At 37.0% G+C, this 19,289-nt stretch overlaps 1 protein-coding gene across 4 annotated transcripts in view; it reads left to right on the plus strand.

Annotated features, from left to right (window-relative positions):
• Window positions 1-19,289, plus strand: part of KPNA1 (karyopherin subunit alpha 1) — a 71,390-nt gene that overhangs the window by 6,859 nt on the left and 45,242 nt on the right. For all 4 annotated transcript variants that reach the window (XM_072880600.1, XM_072880611.1, XM_072880594.1 and 1 more), the window contains exons 2-6: window positions 5,823-5,956; window positions 8,355-8,462; window positions 10,268-10,367; window positions 10,920-11,014; window positions 15,001-15,132. In XM_072880600.1, coding sequence (XP_072736701.1) covers window positions 5,828-5,956; window positions 8,355-8,462; window positions 10,268-10,367; window positions 10,920-11,014; window positions 15,001-15,132 — 564 coding nt within the window. In that variant the 5' untranslated portion in view covers window positions 5,823-5,827. The remainder of the gene's footprint in view (window positions 1-5,822; window positions 5,957-8,354; window positions 8,463-10,267; window positions 10,368-10,919; window positions 11,015-15,000; window positions 15,133-19,289) is intronic.

Consider the following 19,289-nt stretch of genomic DNA (forward strand, 5'->3'; position numbering starts at 1 on the left):
AAAATGAAATTCACATGATCATTTTGTTTCCTTGTTAGTGCTAGGTTTTGCTATATCATCAGCAAAACTTACTTTGCAGGTCTTTACAACTACTGTAACTGTTAATTTTACAGCACCTGTGAGATAGGTTTCCCAGTCCCGTTTTACAGCTAGAGAAAGTTACACAAAGGTTTTAGAAATCATCTGTGTTGTGCTTGAACAATAGCTTTTTGTAGCTGAGATGGTTAAATGTCCTTTCCTCTAGATGTCCTGAGCTTTACAAGACTCTGAAGGCATTTGAAATTAGAAAGCAACACCCCTGTCCCTCAGGTGATATGGGTGTTTCTACTGCTGGGAATTCCCATAGACTCCTATAGTCCAGTATGCTTTGTCCAATAATTTTGCAAAAGAAGCAGATACAGCCTCACCAAAATGTTTATCTGGTTGAGCTGGTTTTTCAAACAACAGGAGGTGGCAGTGAAGAGAGAATTTCTCTGCTGATTTTCTTTATTTTCTTTTTTCCCCTCAGATAACACTGTCAACAGTGTAGAGACTTGGTGGATGTGTTTTCATCTCTCTAGGATGATGGCAAATGTAGGAGGTTGCTCTAGAAGTTTTTCCAGGGAAATAGTATTAGTCCCAGGTGGTATTTTTTATCATTCTATGCCCTATATTATTCACGGTTTCATTTTGAAGACCTTTCATTGTCTGTCACTTCCAAGAAAGCTGACAGTTTACTTCCACAAGGTTTAAATACTTCTGTTAGCATCCTGAACCTGTTGCCTTAGAATTGCCAAAAAGCAAATTAGAAGGACTTTCCAAAATCTACACTTCATGGGAAAAAACCCCCACAAATTTGTGGCTAAAATGTTGGATTTGTAGGGAGTGTGTTGATGAGAGTAATGAATGACCAAGTCCTGCTTTCAGGGTAGTTTTTAAAATTGGGTAGGTTTTCTAGTCTCTCACTAAGAGTGTCAGAAGATGATGCATCCTGTAATCAGAGCTCAGTGAATTGCTCAAACATCTGTCCAGGCTGTGCTGTAGGTATTTGGCATGGTGTCAAGAAGCATGATTATGAGGAAACTTTAATTCTCTAGGAGCTCTAGAGCCCTATGGCAGAGCCAATAAACAAACAAAAATCTCCTTGGAAGTAAAGGTTTTGTAGCATAGCTGAACCATTTCTTACCTTGAATAATTCCAGCTTCTCTCACTGCTTGGAGTTCTGTCTTGACAGTGCCTTTTCCAACATGGGTTGTCCTTTCAGGGCTGACAGCGCCTCTTGTATCTTTCCACTGTCTCTCTGGCAGCAATCTAAAGGAGAGACAGCAGTTTGACGGTACAGTAGAACTCACAACTATGCCTCCAATGAGTCCTTTCCTCCTGACAACTGCCTCTGGTAGGAAACGTAGACTGGTAGTATGTCAGATCATGAATCTTCAAGGTCGCTTTTTCTAATCACTTGCACCGTTTCTCTTCAACCTCCTTGTCCACCTTCATTTTCAACTCTTCCTCTTCAATATATTTCCATTGGAAGGTAGAATTTCTTGTACAGGTCTACACTTCTGAAATACTTTTTTTTTTTTCTTATTTGCACCCCTAATTCCAAAGAATGAAAGTTTGTCTCTAACACTTTTTAATATCAGCAGTGTATTTGGTAATCTTAGTTTCAGTTATCTGGGTTATATACACCATTATGCAGGTCTTGATTTGTAAGGCCTTTATTTTTACATCTGGATACCTCTGGCCTGTGGAATATCCTAGAGTATTAGTCACATGGCATTCATTCTGGCAAAGCCCTTAAGTCTAGTGACAGTGATATCTGATTTAAGAAGGCAGGGAGTTAATTTTTGTTCCTATCTAGACAATTGCTTCGGACAAGGTAGGTCATCGCAGTAAATGACTCTGCGTTTCCCAGTGCCTCTGAATTTCTTTGACTTGATGAGCAAGAAGAAATGCAATACTTTTCCTTTCTCCTAGAAATATGTGCTTAGAACACATCCACATTTGGTAGGGTACTTGTCTTGATCAGTGAAAAATTTGGGGATCATCATTTCCTCAGGGAAATGCAGACATTCAGGAATATATGGTGTTTTTAGTTTTACAAAGAATATTTTTTCATGGCAGCCAAACTGAGGAGGAGAAAGTGTCATATGGGGTTTGAGTGGTGGTGCAGAAAACCCCAAATAATACACCATGAAAACTCCTCACCAGGCTGCCAGAGGTTTTTATCTGTAGATGGGAGTATCCAGAAAATGGGAAAAATACTATGCTATCTTTAGGAAAGAAAAGATGGGTAGAACATTTCCATGACAACCACCACTGATTTTCACCAGAAGTAGCATTAATTTTGATAGTGCAAAGAAGATCCAGGGGTTGCTATTTGCTATGAAGAAATTGCCATGGGTGAATTTAAAGTGACTATTGAAAAATCTACAGTTAAGCCACAACAAAGCTGCTGAAGATGAGTGAGAGGCAATTTGAAGTTGTTTTGCTTCTGTCATTTAGTCTGGGAGAAGGGCTACATCCTGAAAAATGGAAAAGGAGACTTACAGAAACAATCCTTGGATGACTGTAATAACTAATGTAGGATTATTTTTTTTTCAGTCTTAAAAAGATTATTTGTGTGCTTACACTGAATAGGTCTAAAGATGCTAGCAGTAGATGTGGACTAGATGAAATCCTTGATGTGGTCATTGAATTTTTCACCAGTAGTCGGGGAACCAGTAAAAGAATGATGAAGAAAATTGATTTTTAGGAGATATTGAGGATATTACAAAAGCTGCTTTTAGAAAATAACTTTAGATTTAGTAGTTATACAGGTTAGCTAGCCACATATCCACTTTATATACCACATATCCACTTTATATTTAGTACAGGCATGTGTCAGGATTTTGTTTATTTACTACCAGTGAGGAACTACTATGAAATAATTCATTGAACTCGTTACTAGTTGAATTTGGTAACTTCTCAATAGTGAAGGGAGCTTAGTTTTTTCTACCTTTAATAGAAGAAATTTTGTCTTCTTAGTCAAAGCCTTGTAGGAAAGCTTTACTCCTGGTGTACACAATACACTATTTTGAAAAGATTTTAAGTGTACAGATTACTCAGAAAATAGAAGAGGGAGTTTGTCAGCAAAGTGAGCTGTCTTGAAAGTCAGAAATGAGCATAGCCAAAAACTACAGTTAAAGCTTGTGAAGGGTGTCATAAATAGAAGATAATTCTTAAGTTATAAAAATAAAGAGAATGAGAAAAATGTGAGGGGTTGAGGTAGTCAGAGAATTCAAATAAGAAACTGGTAAATGTTGTGCTTGTATTTTCCATAAATGAAATGATGACATAAAGCATAATGGGAGAGGGCAAATAGAGCTCTGAGAGGAAAATGAAAATCCTTTCAATTTTGCTTCTGACTTTAAGGAAATAAATTAATATGCAAGTTGGGAGATGAGGGGAAACTAGGCAAATAAGTACAATAAGGAAGAATATGCTAAGGAAACTTGCTGGTGATGAAGTTGGATGGTGTCACTGATGTTTAGAAATATTGGAACATCAGATGGAGGGGCTACATAGTAGAAATGAGGTGAAATTGTGTAATAAGAAATAAAGATGCTTGCTATCAAGGATTTCTTTAAACTAAGAACTTGCAGGGATTGAAAGTGAAGGTGTGAAATGATCACAGGAGCTACTGAAATCCCAAATAAAAGCAAATGTAATTTTGTAAGTTTGAGAAGACGTTTCAAATAAAAATGGAGAATTATTAATAATGTCACGGAAGGCCTGAGATCTCTGAGGCTGTTGCGTATGCCCGTGTTTGTTCATGCACAAGGGCAGATTGACTAGAGTGGCTGCAAAGCTGTTTTCCTGTTATGCACGTCCTTTTAGCTCATGGTTGTCCATCTGGTGTTTGAGTCAATTTTCTTAATTCTAAAATATATCAAATATTTCTTTCAAAATGTTTTAGAAACAAAAGAAATTTTGTACTCTGAGTATTTGTTAGCCTGAACTTATTTTTACAGTTAAAATCCAAGGGTTCCCCAAATATTTTGTATGTTTAATATACAGGTAGTAGTAATTTAAACTAAAAACAGGAAAAAATGTTATTGCCAAGCATAGTGCAAGAAACATGAACTCTTTAAGCTCAGACACCTAAACACAGGAAAAGGGTCTCTAAGCTGTAAGAATGATGTAGTGAACTACTGACGTTCTGAGATTTATCTTTTTGTAAGACCTTTATTTAAAAAAAAGCCATTTCAGGAAGAGCCTTTTCAGCAGAATTAGGCTGCTGAATTACTTACGTATATGCTCAGGTTTTTATGTTGCATTCAGTGCAATTTGTGACTGATCTTGAATACAGTAGTTTTATGTCCCTCAACAGTTTTTTAACTCTCAGTTGGCAGAATACAGTAACGCTTGCAGTGATGCCTGAAATGTCTTCTGTGAAAGTCAGTTCTGATCATCAGTATTCTTATAAATGGTTGTCAGGTAGCAGCAACTTAAAAAGAGGCTCTAATAAGAACCACATTTGGGTATCCTCTTTTTTTTTAAATCTCTTAAAACTCTTTGTGCTAACTGAAAGGAGAGGAGGTTATAGTAGATGCAATTATACATTTGATGTATTTTAAATAGGAAGCCTAAGCTGTTGAAGGTCTGTATGCACTTGTGTTGCTCCATTTTAAAGTAAAAAGTGCACAGGAGATCATTTGTCACTTGGTGATTCTGTGCTTATGGCATTTGAGGTAGGTAGCATATTTAATACATCACGTTAGGGCATTTGAAAGAGACTTTTAAAAGCCTTGTAGAGTAACTTTTTATATAGCGTAGTTTCCTAAATTTTGTATTACAGAGTTGCAGATATTCACAACATATTGGAGATTCTACATTTGTATGAAGATGCATGGACATACTGAGATGTTTAGAATTGGTTCCCAACCTTTTTTGGATTTACAGGGGAGATGTAAGGAGAGATGTAGCAGCAGAATGGAGCACTGAGAGTAGAGACCTGATCCACAGCCCATTGATTGAACGGGGAAATCTTTCCGCACAGTTTTATAGCTATTGATTTATGCTAAGTAACTCTGAAGTGCAGCATTGTACATATGAAAATCATCATGGGTAGCTATAAATGCTGATCCACTGAGTTACGTAAGGCAGACAGTACTTGGAAATCATAGACTGAAAAAAGGCCCCTCTGCCTAAACAGTGGCAGGATTAGAGGCTGGGGGAGGGGAGGAGGGAAAGAATAGCAGTGCTTTCTTTGCAGGAGTGAGCATTTTCAGTGGTTAAACCATCCTCACCTAAAATTTCTCTCTCCATTTCGTTTTTCTTGTAAGTCTTGTCTGGATAGAAGGAACACAGAATTGTGTTGAATTAACTTAATGTGGATTTGGAGTGCAAAAAAGGACCTGTACTGACTTAAAGTGAATTAAGCTAAAAAGCAGCTAAGACCGCTTCACTTTTGAGTGAAGACAGGGGAATATAATTAGTTTGGCTAATTCCCTGTATGGGAAAATGTTAAGATTTATTAGCGCAGCTTTCTTTTTAGCCCAGGCCGTATCCGCTGCCTTATAGATCTCTGTTCTTTCTTAATAAAATATTTAACTTACTCATGCCTTGCAGCCTCAGCACATAACCTACAGTTCTGATGTGAAGAACTGGCACACCGAAGCGACAATTGTGTGAAATTTTGCTTTATGCCTTCTAAGTTATTGGAAGTTAGGTGACAGGATATTAGGGGGACAGTGGTGGAAGTGCATGGCTACAGAGATTAAGAGATGGAGACAGAATATAAAATGATGTGTTATTGAAGAGTAGTTGTTTTCTGACTTCTTTTTAATTGCATTGTAAAGGAACCATGACAACCTCAGGAAAAGAGAATTTCCGACTGAAGAGCTACAAGAACAAATCTCTAAACCCTGATGAGATGCGTCGCAGGCGGGAGGAAGAGGGCCTTCAACTACGGAAGCAAAAGAGAGAGGAACAGGTACTGTACTACAGTTGTGATAACTGTAACCAGTCCTTAAACAGTCTTATCTTGCACTGTTTCTAGCTCTTTGCTTCTTCCACCCCTCTTCTTAGTTGTTTCTGCCCTGCCGGATTTGTACATAGTCAGTCTGAAATCAGAGTCCCTTGCAGACTTTACTGCCTCTTCTGCAGGTGGTACAAAACTTAGTCAGTGCTCCTCATTCACTCAAGTGTAAGATTTGCCAGAGCAGCTTGGCAATAAAGGTGATTTGAACAAAGCCGTCTGACATTGCACTGAAGGTGATTGAAGAATTCCTGTTTTGTTATTTGTTGATGGTTTTTTGTTTGTTTGGTTTTGCTACCTGAGTTGTGGTAGCTCTAATCTCTGTTCAAAGAGTGGCAAGCTGGGGTGAAATGGAAGGAAACATTGCCGCTAGAATAGGAGGAGGAGAAGATCTGACCAAGTCTTTATAAGTTGTGGTAATTATTTTCTTGAGGGAAGAAATAATTTGTTGACCTGATTCTTGTCAGTTTTCTGTCTTTAAGTTTCAGTTCACTTATGAATTTACAAAAGTTGATGCTACGTTTGTGCCCATAAGGCTGGTACCTTGAGTAGTGGATTTAGTATGTGTTCTAACCAAAATGATTGAGAAAAATGCTTGGAAACAAAGCTTCTCTACCTGCTCACGTCTTGCTAGTTCTTACTACTTCATTCACATTGCAAAGTGGCAGGTGCTCTGCAGGTTTAATCAGGAAACAGCAGCAGTGACAAGATGTGATAAAACCTGTCTTCTGATAAAAACAGGTAGCACTGAACAGTTCTTCCTTTTGTTCTTAGTTGTGTTCATTGGAAGCTTTAAGGGATTGGTTCAATTTCAAACAAAATATAATTATAGTTCATTATAATGAAGCCTTTTTCATCAGTGTTGAGGTTTCTGGAGTTAGAATGAAGATAGTAATATGCTTGTGTTTGGAATGGTAGGTCAAGTCTGTAATCTGTTCCATTTAATGTTGTTTTCACAGTGTCAATACCACATGCTTTCGAGGAAAGTCAGGGGAGTGTTCTGAGATGGAATTGCAATACTTCTTGTTGATTTTGCTCAGTAACTGCAGGCAGCATTTGCAGACTACTGGTAGCACAGAATGTCGTCAGTCTTATTTGTAAAACTGTTACTAAATTAGGAAAATGAGTCATTTTCTGTCTTATTTGTGCCTCTGACCTCCATTGGACCTGATTACCACAGGTTGGCTAAATAAAGTATGTGGCAGTATTTCCTTCTGGTAACGAAAATTGTTAGTCCTAACTGGACTAACAGTGGAACAGAAGTGGAGCTGCAAGCAGAATCTGCAGCTCTACAATTTCAGACCTTGTGCAGGTTCTTCTCTTTTATGTATTTGGCACATAGGTCATTGAAGTTTGTTTAAATTCCCTGTTTTTTGTTTTTATGGGGTTTTTTAAAGCTGAACAGCCCCACAAAAACAACCTCTGGCCTCTGAATTTTCACATAACTTGCCAACGTATAAATTTTCATTTAAGTTTGTATTTGAGCACGTTTGTTGAGCTTGAGTGGGCACATCATACAGTAGCTTAGAAGGAATAGCATTCCACAAGGATTCCTATCACTGACCTAGGGCTGCTATAGACTTAGCAGTTTTGCATATTGTTTCCTCCCCATCTTCTCTGGAGAGAAGAGTAACAGTGGGTCTGTGTCACGTCTCTGTCTTGCCTGGTTTTAGTGGTGTAAATCTGACACAGCTTGATGCTGGAGTCTTGTTTCCTGAACTCAACAGGCCAAGCAGCACCCCTAAACCCATCTTGTCACTGCTAATGTTTCTTTCAATGAGACAGCTGGATTAAGGGGAGAAGCTGTAGCCTCTCTAGCTCTCCTCATGACATCTCAAACTGGATACCTTCTCTAAGTGGTAGCAATGAAATTCTGTTCATCCCAGTATAATTTCTTTAGACCAATCCCATGTGATCATCCTTCAAAGCCCTCTCTGGCACAGTAACTCAATTACCCCAGCCTCTGCAGGTGTTCTACAAGATCTGTTATACACAGCAATTTTTCAGGTCTTTGAGCCCCAGCATCCTCTGCCACTCAGTTGCAGGAAAGCAATTGTCTGGAAGCTAGTGATAGCTCGTAGATGGAGGGGGACAGTGAAGAAGAGAAGGGAATATCAGTGAGGATTTTCCAGAAATGTTGGGAACCAGTGTTCTAGCACGTTGCTCTTTTCATTTATTCCATGACTAAACTTTCTCCATTTACTGTCTGGAGTTGACCTGTAGCCAGTATACTAGCTTCTTTCCAGTGATATTGTATGTCGTTTTTATTGCAGCCTAACATGGTGTACATACATATATACACATGCTGTGTATATATTTGCTAAATGATATATATTAAATACTTTCTCTCTAGTTGTTTAAGCGCCGAAATGTTGCAACAGCTGAGGAAGAAGCAGAGGAGGAAGTGATGTCAGATGGTGGCTTCCATGAGGCTCAGATGAACAACATGGAGATGACTTCTGTAAGTGATGAGAAAGGAATACAGTGTTTGTTGAAACTGAGCAGGCCAGTTGTGCAGTGACTTGAGGGGAATGGAATTCCAGAAAAATGTGGAAAACGGCATTCAAAGAGCTTATGGACAGCTCTTAAACACCTGTCTCAGTGAACTGCCCTGAAACAGATTACATGAGAGAAAAATGTTATGGATAGAGTGAGTGGTTACTCAGTGGATATGCTTTCAAGAAAATTAAATAAAATGTCATTGTTCCAGGCAGGCTTATTGCTTCCTGGTTTTGATGTTCACCATTATGGGTGATTTTATCAACTGTTGCCCAGACTTGTTGGGGTTTTTTAATCTGAAATTCATAATGCTTGAAACATGAAAATACAAACCTGGCAATGTGTTATTGCAATTTATAAAGTAAAAAGGGGCTCAGTGGAAATCTTTGTTAGTGGACTTTCAAGTGGCACCATTTTTAGCCAGGATGTTGGAAACACAGCTAGACCTAGCTTATCTATCTGCATGTGTCCTTAAACTCCTTTCCAAGCTGGAATTTCATTCTACAGAAAAAACTTTTAGTGGAAATTAGACTCTTCTGCTTTCTCCCTGTTTCTTTAACACAGCCCTCTCCCTGGAAAGAAAAATGGTAAGGGATTCGGGCTGTAACACAGAGGTTTAAGGAAAGTGCAGTCTTTACTTAGGAGTCTGACCACTGATCTTCACACTTGTGTTTGTATTCAGAGTATGCAAATGATGTTTTCATAGAAATCAGGCTGGGATTGTTTTCTGTTGGTGGTTATACCAGCCTTGGAAATCACTGAGAAATGCCTATAAACAATGTGGTAGATCACTAATGGAATATATTGTTTTACTCTTCAAGATAGTCTTTAGATGTCAGACAAGTTCTCAATACCATTTAATTATTTGTGTGGAAGCTTATATGAAAGAAATAGATAGTAAAAAGTAAGGAAAGGAGCCTATCTAATTGAGATAGATACTACCATTATACAGTTTACTATTTTAAATATCATTAATTTCAGGGTTTTAACATTTGGAGCTGTTAGCTGTTACAGACAAATTTAAGTATTTTCAGCACTGTCATCTGTCTCCCTGTCCATCTAAGGGTTTGAATCAGATCTATCTAAGGATTTAGATCACAAGAAGTGGAAGAAAAAAATCTGACTTTCCTTATGCTTCTTTACATAGGTTTACATGTGTGATGAACAGAATGTCAGATTTTACCTGGCATAAGAAAGGTTGCTGATCTAATTTGGCTGTATTAATGGAAACTGTCAGTATTATGGAAAATTTAATACTCTATTTGATTATAATGACAAGCATTAGGTTTGTCAACTTTTCTAAAAATGAAAGGTCCTGTACATTTTGGTGTAAGAGAATGACTCAAAATGTATGTGTTGCAGAAATCTAAACAACAGCATAGTCAAAGTGGTGTTATTGCATAACAGTAATTGCTATTCCAGTTTAAACTACCTTTTGTTGAAGCTCACAATTTTACATTTATTTTAGAGGAGATGGAAAAAAAGGGGAGAGGTTCTGAAGAGTAATTTTCTTGCCATAGCTTGAGTAAAATTTGAATTTTGGCTTCCAGAGAAGAAAGACTACACTTAATGATGCAGATTATGTAGACGTACATATATGATGACTCATTTGTTGTCCATACTGGTCTTATCTAGGTTTTTACTCAATAAGAGATAAAATTGATACCAGTTTAGCAAATGTTGTATTCTTTTTACCACTAATCCCAGATTTTCTTCTCCCTCTTGCTCTCTATCACTCTCATTCTGTCTCCCCCACCTGAATCCTAGAGTGCAGTCATCACCTCTGATATGATTGAGATGATTTTCTCCAATAGTCCAGAACAGCAGCTTTCAGCCACCCAGAAATTCCGAAAGCTTCTTTCTAAAGGTAAGGGCTGAAATTACTTGGAGAAAGGTGTAGAAGCATCCCTGGCATATGTTTTTGCTTTGACAGCAATAAATACTGAGTTTCATACAGAAATTTCTGGATGAAGCTCTGTTTTGGAAAATGTCAACTAGGTGTATGTAATAGTCACTTCTGTTCTTGAAATGCATAAAACTACTAAATGATGCAGATGTCATCTCTGCTCTGTAATGTAAGTATTGTAGACAATGTCTCTATGGCTCAAATATGCTGCTTTACAGAAGCTGAGCTCTGCATGTGTGTATGCCAGACTGCAGAACCACTGCTGTGAAGTTGGTCTGCCTAAATTACTGAGTGCCTTAGTGTTTTGAATTGTATTACCTCATTACCTCAAAATTCACTTTTAGTGACATATGAATCCATTGCCTTTTAGTATAGGTAAAGCAGTATTGCAGAAAAAGAATACATTTTCAGAAAAAAGGAGTCGGTATGTCATTGGATATAATTTTGATGCTGTAACTTCAGAATTTCCTGACAAATAAATAAATATCTAACTTTGCTTTTTATTTTAAATAGAACCAAATCCCCCAATAGATGAAGTCATAAGCACACCAGGAGTGGTGGCCAGGTTTGTGGAGTTCCTCAAACGAAAAGAAAACTGTACATTACAGGTATACAAATACAAACATAACTATCTTCCTATATTATGAAGGCATTTGGTGATGCAAATTAGGTAGAACATAATCCGTGATTTGCTTAATTATCTGTACTTCCTCTCTTTCTCTTCACTAGGATAAAAAAGCTATTTTATCTTCAGGGTTTCTAGCAAGACCTCTGATGGGAACAGGGGAGAGAGAGAGAGACATCTCAGTTATGTTGTGTGATGGCTAGGATGGGGTCTTTACACTTTCTCATGTAATAAAAAGAGAGTTTGAAATTTGGACCTCACCAGATGAAAAGCTATTAAACTAAACTTTAGTGTTTGTCTTTTTTGTACTAATTGAAGACAGTTTTAAATCTTTAGAATTATGACTTAAATTTTTCATTACATTAAAAAAAGTTTAGAATTAGAATTGCAATCCATAATGATAAACATAGAAACCTTGAAACTTACTTGCTTTGGTTTGAAAAACTAAATTGTGTCTGCTACCATGGTGGTTAATTTGTCTTGGACTTGCTTCTTGGAGCTTTGTTTCATTTCTGGCTGTCCTTTTTTTCTGGTTAGAGTTTTTTCTTCTGGGCTAGTAGAAAATGAAAGAAAACGAATCCTCTAGTAAAAGAAAAAAAATGTTAACAGGTAATCATTAAATACAATATATAGGTTAGAATCAATAGTCTTTCAAAATGCGTAAGGCAACAAGTTTGTTAATGCCATGTGAAATACAAATTTTGGTGAGTGGAGATATGAAAAAATCTGATACTTTTTTTTTCTTACACATTAGAGAAAAGGTATCATTTATAAGAATTACATTTCAAATTGATATCCACAGAATTCCAAAGGTCTGTTAGCTACTTTTGAGGAGTCTGTGGGCAGTACTTAAGCGTATGTATCAAATTTAAGCCAATTTAGTGGTTTGCACCTCCAGTAGAAAGTTTGTAAACAATCTGATATTAAAAAAATTTAATGCCTTTTATTACTTATAGGGCCTCTAGCATGGAAGCCTAGGACAGGCAGATAAAGGGGAACAAGCTCCTAATATTTGAAGGACATATTTGAATAGGAAGGGAAAATAAGGGTAGAGAATACTTCATCAAATACAGATACATCTCTAGTTTAAAAAACTTCAAAAGCAATCGTAGACTGAGTCAAATTCTTGTGGCCTTACTGGTATAACATGTATTGATTTTTACACGGAAAGAGCAAAAATCAGTCAAAGTTGAAAATGCCTAGCTTGTCTTAAGGAGTTTGTAACAAAGCATTGATAATATAAACCCGAGTACATTGCTCTTGATCTTCCATTCCAACTGGTTAATTTTCGTTCATCTTGCCAAATCTGTCTGCCTGCTTGGTAGTTCAGGGTCTTCAAGTAGAACTTTTTGCTGTGATCAGTTAGGCAGTTCCTCTTGACCTCACTTTAATATTTGTTTTTACTCTGTCAGTGTTTCCAGAAGTGTTCCTTGGTACAAGCATAGTTTTTGGGCTTCCCATTCTAGGTGTTACTGACTCTACCCTAGCTGTAGAAGGAAAGGATTTTCAACTCATTCTGGAAACACTGAAGTATTTTTTTGCTCAGGTACTATAGCTACTTGTATGGTGGATTGAATGTGGGAACTCTTCCGTGTTGGTGAGCTTGGAACTTTATGTGACTTTATGCTCCATTTGTGTTGTCCATGGAATATCCAGTAAAAACTGGACTTCTGGTACCAGTGGTAGGAAGGCCTAATTTGCCTGGAATTCCTCTGTCCAGTTTTCACTCAAGAGATTTCAAGACTTAAAAAAGCTCCCCTCTTCTCCATGATCACTTAAACCATATGTGAACAAGTAAATTTGTCTCTTGCAAAATCTTTTTGTGATGGAGAGAGAAATCTTAAAACAGAACAATACCACACAGATACCAAGATCATCTCTTGGATGAGATTTTCTTCCTGTTAATTAACTTTAATTATCATACAGTATTTTGTTCTTCTATCCTTTGCTATTTGCATGTGGCTGTTCCTTAGTTTATACATCCTGGAGCATCAGGTGTCCACAGCAGAGAGGAAGGTGAGAAACTGTCACTCAGCTAACCTTTCTGAAACTTAAACCATCTGAAATGTTAAGTGGTGCTCACACAAGGGCATCATCTAATTTGCCCTTGATTCTAGTTAGATGTTGGGAAGAGCTCAGTTTAACAGAACTTCATTCCACAAAAGATGTGGAGATCTTATGATTAGCTCATAATAAAAACTTATTTTATAAATAGTTGAAGTACAGATTTGAGCAAGGAGAAGTACCTGGTATTTGGTCTTAAATCTGATTAATCTGCTTATACATAATGTTTCTTCTCTGTTATGGGTATATGACTGGAGAGAGAGTGAGTCTCTGAGTTGTGAATAGTTCAGCCTGATGGCATCCATTAGGAAGCCAAAGCGCAAGTTCTAAAATATGAGTAAGAAACCTCTGTGGTTGAAAGATGACTAATAATCCTATTATACTGTATCACAAAACACTGGATACTCACTTTGGAGAAAGTAAAATTACAGGAAAGCAAGTACATTTTATGTTGGCCTTAAGCTCTGGCCTGAATGTTTTGCTTCTAGTTAATTAATGATGAATCTTGCTGTTTTGACATTGTGTGTTTCTGCTTTGTTGCAACCCATACTCATTGTGTATTACAGTGATGTATTTTGGAATCTACTTCTGATGTATTTGGAATATTTTGGAATTTATTCTCATCACATCTTACCAGAAGATAATTTCTCCTTTAGTTGGTCAGGAGGGCAGGTTTAATTGTATTTTTTAAACTGACATCTTAATAATTATTAACACTTAAAAATTAAAAGCCTTATAAGCCTAGGCTTGATTGTTGAGTTCTTATTTCAGGCCTATTTCAGGATTCTGTGTGTCTCCTTAGCAGGAGTTGCTTTTATGTTTAAATCCTAAATATAATTCCTTGCCGTTCTTCAGAGATAGCTAGTCTTGGAAAGTATATCAGGATTTTCACTGGAATACTGGCAGATCAACATCAGTTTAATAAAAATAATTAGTAATGTCCAAATCTGTCATTTATAGCATACAACTTTCCATTTTTCTTGTTTGTTGATTTTTGCCTTTTCATTCAGCTTTTAGCAGTCTTTTTGTTCTCTAGATTCTGAATGTATCTGATAGGATTTAAATTTGCTACTGTAGTGTAATAATTTTTGCACTGAAAAGGATGCAGGAATCTACCACTAGAATCTATATTTTCTGAGGTCTGTATCAGGTAGTGTTAAAATTTGCATTTCAGCTTAAAAAGTTAATGCTTTTGCACACTGAGATTAAAAGAAAAATAAATTACAAAAGCAGTTAAATCAAAAGATGTGAAGTGTTAATTCAGGATCTCAGTTTTGCTTAGTCTTGAATAAAAACATCATACACTAATAACTCTTGGCAGCAATACTGATCACCAGAGTTGGAGAGGAGTACTTTGCTGTAGTTGCAGAGTTCTACCAGATTGTGATCACAGTTTTTTTTTTTAAATCTTCTTTCCTGTTTTTTTATTTTTGTTTGTTTTTTTTAAATGGCTTTTATTTGCTTTATATCCGTGAAGTTTTGTCAAACAATGCTCATAGTGTCTCTTCGTGCATCTTCAGGAATATCATTGCTGATTCAGTGAATGCAGGTATCGGTTGTCTTGTGGGAAGACTCCTTTTTTGTGTATAGGTTCTTAGCCAGTAAGAACCTATACTTTAGCAGTAGAACAGACCAAAGGTAATATTGCATAGCAAAAAATAATATTTGAAAAGCCACAGCAAACCTGATCTTGTTCTCATAAGGAACTTCTGCAAATTTTGATTTCAAGTGATATCAATAACTCTTAACTGTATGATTCTGATTCTTACTTTGCAAATTGTCTGTGTTCGTAATATCTCATGCTTTCCCTACACCAATTCTTTCTGTCTTTAAAAGACATTTAGTCTTCATTTTTGGTGTGGCACAGAAGGCTCCTAGTAAACTTTTTTGTATTTTGTTTTCCAGTTTGAAGCTGCATGGGTGCTGACAAATATTGCCTCGGGAAATTCCCTTCAGACTCGAATAGTGATCCAGGCAGGAGCTGTCCCCATCTTCATAGAGCTGCTTAGTTCAGAGTTTGAAGATGTACAGGAGCAGGTAAACATTAAGAATGGTGTTAGGGTGTTTGTGTGTGTGTGTGTGATTTGTGGGGTTGGTTTATTTTTTGTTTGGTTTTGGGTTTCTTGTTTGTTTGGTTTTTGTTTGTTTGAGTTGGTTTGTTTTGGTTTTGTTTTTTTTTTTTCCTTCCCCAGAAAGGAACAGAGCTATCCTGTAAGAAAGCCTTTAGAGGAAATGTAGTGTTTGGCAGTTTTGCACAACGGTCCCTTTCTACCTAGTATGTGTTAAGATGTCTAAGCAAGTATTGTATTTTTCTTTTTCTGGAAATGATACATTTAACCACAGCTGGTGGCATAATGCATTTTGATCTCTAATGGGTTAATGTTTTTCTGTGTATTGAGGAATTCAAGAAGCCTTGTTTAAAAGATTTCTTTAGAGATGGAGAGTTCATGCTTGTTTCTCCTGGAGATAAAGTGTGAGTGGAAATTACAGTTTGTTCTCTACAGAGAAAATTATAATTTGTTCTCTAAGTTCCTTACAGAGTAGATGAATATTCTTTAAGGTCCAAAGGGATCAGCGTAAAGCACAGAACAAGCATTTGATTCAGTAATTTCCACATGAGGTCCATAACTTGTCTTTGAACAGGGATGTATTTTAGACATATAATCTTGCTTTGAAGATTTAGGATGATGAAATATTAATCATGTTAACAAATAGATTTTCAGTTAATCCTAACATGAAAGTATGTACCTTTACTGTACAATATTGACTAGCTTTGGGTCCAGGTATTTGCTTTTGTTTCATTGTCTACTCAATTAGTAAGCTCGCTGTTTTTTCCAATAGCTGCTTACAGACCATAGCTTAAGCTTTTGTTGAGCAAATGAAATAAGCTCTGAGTTCTCATTATGGGGGTATTTCTGTGGTGGTTGGTTTGGTTTTTGGTGACTGTTTTCTGAAAATTTCTTTGTTTCAATATCTTTTTGTGGTGGTGAAACTACAAGCACTGGATATTCCAGTAGCACTGTTCCAGCAAAGCTGTTTGCAGAGATTGTACCACATTTTAATTTCTGCTTGATACTTTGGTGCGTAAATATCCAAGATGTCTTTGCAGACTCTGCCACAGAAGTTGGCTGCAAGCTTAGGTTAAGCTCATTATCCAATATGATCCATTGTTCTTTTCAGAATCACTGACTACCAGGGTTCAGTTCTCCATCTTGTAAGTGTAACGTCTATTCTCTGTTCCTAGATGTCTGACCTTGCATTTGGCTTTATTGAGATGCATAATTGGAGGAGTCCCAACTCATAAGCATTGGATCACTTTGTGTAACTTGCCTTTCTCTCTTACAGCTGGCTCAGAATGTACCACCTGTACTTAAAGGTGCCTAACATTTTCCACAAGACGGATTTTTTTTTTTTCCCCTCAGTTGGTACAGCTTTCTAGTTCTTTCACTCTGCAACTTTCCATTTTCAATGGTCTGTTTCGGGCTGAATTATTTTGGAAAAGGTTTTTTAAGAGAAAGTGTATTCAGGTGCTTGAGAAAATCGTATTAAAGGAAATAAGGGGGTTTTTGTCTGGTTTTTTTTTAGCTTTCTTTGAGGAAATGAGTCTTTGTTGTTGTAGGAACTAGAAATGTGATAGGGAGCTTGCCAAAATGGCAGATAAATGCTTTTTTCTGCCCATGTGAAAATCCATCCAGAGTTAGCTATATGATGCTTTTTAGAGTTTGGGTTTTTGGTGTTGAAATTGATGGCATTACTTTCCAAATTCAGCCATCACTTATACAGTGCTGTTCCTGCAGAATGATTGGTGCTTTGAGTGTGATAAGGGCTACTCCATTTTTTTGCTCCGAATGATCTTCTGTGCAAGAGCTAACTTGGTTTTTTTATTATTATGTTGTTATCATCCCTGCTGATGTTTGGAGAGCAGGTAGGAAGAGCAAACCTGTTTAGAATGAGTTGTACAGCCTTCAGCCTTAAGATGTGTGAATTAACAGAAGAGCTTAGGGGCCACAGTTAAGTAGTTTATCTGTCTCCTTCCCCCTCTGCCTCCTAATAAACTGCTGATATGTTAAAGTTCAGATTGCAGGCAGGCAGAGTGGGTTATAATTACCGGAAAATATTTTTCTGTGTAATTCAGGTGCTGAATCCATGATCTCTCTGTTACCAGTAAGTCTTTAAATACCAGTTACAAATTGCTCTGTAGTAAGCTGCGCTAAAGAAGGAAAATGTACTACTGCAAAGTGTTACCTACACCTTTTCATGGTGGGTTTCTGTGCTGCACGTCTAGAGGTTGCAGCCCTGCTCACAGCTGACTTTGGGTTTAAGGCAGGCCAACATGAAAGAAATTCTGTTTTTTCTGACAGCTTTTAAAAAAACCCAAACACTTCACCATAATATCTACTACAACAAAAATTAAAAGCATTAAGCACTTAAATGTTAGCTCTTGTACTTCTGCATTACAGGATAGCATCAGTACACAATTGCATAGTATTTTTCCAGATGACTCTTGTCTCATTTAGCATACGTACGGATTGTTGCCCTGGTAACAAATCAGCGGGTAGTAAAGGAGGCTTTTATTTGTCACACTGTGGCCCTGTTTGTTAAAATTGGAACACGTTGTAGTGAATGAAGGAGCAAAAAGGGAAGAGATTCTTATGATTAAGGCAGTTTCAGCTTTCTGAGATAAATGTATGTACCGCTTAGCGTCTGATGCTGGACAGTTTGCTTATATCAGTTTTCAGTAAGTAGATACTAGTTCTGTGGTTTTTGAATGCTCAGTGCGACATATTTGCATTTTGTTTTGTAGTTGAGGGCAACTCAGCACTTTTGCAACTGACTCCTGTAGTTAGGTCTGTGTTTTGAGCAGATCTGGGCTTCTCAGGCTGGATTTCTCAAACTGGAAGATATTTGGCCATAATTTTCTCCCCTGTAAAATGATGATTCTTATCTTCTCTCACAGTAGTACTGTCAAGATTATTATTTGCAAGCAACTCTTGCTACCTTTGTGACAAATGACAAAAATCCAGGAAAATATGGAAAATATAACTATATGTTCAGGGTGGTTAGGCCAAAAGGTAGTCCTACAACCGTATGGTAAAGGATGAAGAGAAAAAGAAATATTGAAGGCTGTGTTTAGTAAGCTCTTCATTGTGCTAAGTGGGACAGTAATTCTGTAGAAGGAAATGTAAGTGGTAATATGATTTTGAATACATATCATAGCATAAACTAAAAACCAGTTCATATTTAATATTATTTTAACTTGGCTACTGGCTAATCATTATCCACTGTTTTTGTCTTACAGTAAGTCTTACAGACTTAACACCATTGAATTTATCTTTTATTTCAAACTTCCCTTAGCAGTGGCTCAGGAAGAGATACCAGTTTACCTTATCTGATCATACTTTTTCCAGCAGTTATTTTTCATATTTATAAGCCAATTTTAATCTAATGTGTTGCACTGTTTCTTTTGCATATGTTATTTTCTGAGTCTGGTGTGATTCTAAATCAGCAGTTTTATAAAGTCAGTGTGAGGAAATCTTGATAACTATGTTTATTAAACAACATGTATTTTAATGGAATTGTGTCTTTTTACAAGATCTGTTTCACATTAAGCTATGCAGACTGACATTTAATTACCCTACCATCCTTTAACTCTTTCATTGTTTGCATCGTATATCAGTCTTTCTCAGATATTCCTTGTGATCAGTGGTCAAACCATTTGGCATCCATTGTTCCCACGAAAGAAATGGAGTTTATTACAGAAGCTACATCTCCATTATTTATGAAAAACTCTTTGGCTACATCTCCCTGACCCCCACCCTATTTCTGGTTTTGGTATACTGATCTTTAGATTTAGTCAGTGGCATATGTCCTAGCCTTCTTCCACTTATCTAAATTTCTAGATGTCTTTTGGAAGAAAAAATTGTGATATGTCAGCCTGAAATAATTTATAGTGAAGGACTCCATCAAAGCCCTTTAGACATACTTAAGGTTGATTTAGCTTCAGCAGTGTCTTAGCTGCAGTTTTCTCCTGAGTGCCCTTGTTGAGGTATTTAAAACCAAGATGTCAACTTGGGTTTCCTTGGTGAACATTGGATTTCCTTCAAAAGCCGTGCAAGGCATTATGCTCCCTGAGGTGATTGAGATCGTATCACAGTGACAGATATGTGTCATTGTGCTCTGCTGGACATTGGTGA

Source organism: Ciconia boyciana, chromosome 1, assembly GCF_034638445.1.
Source record: "Ciconia boyciana chromosome 1, ASM3463844v1, whole genome shotgun sequence".
In the NCBI taxonomy this organism is placed as follows: domain Eukaryota; kingdom Metazoa; phylum Chordata; class Aves; order Ciconiiformes; family Ciconiidae; genus Ciconia; species Ciconia boyciana.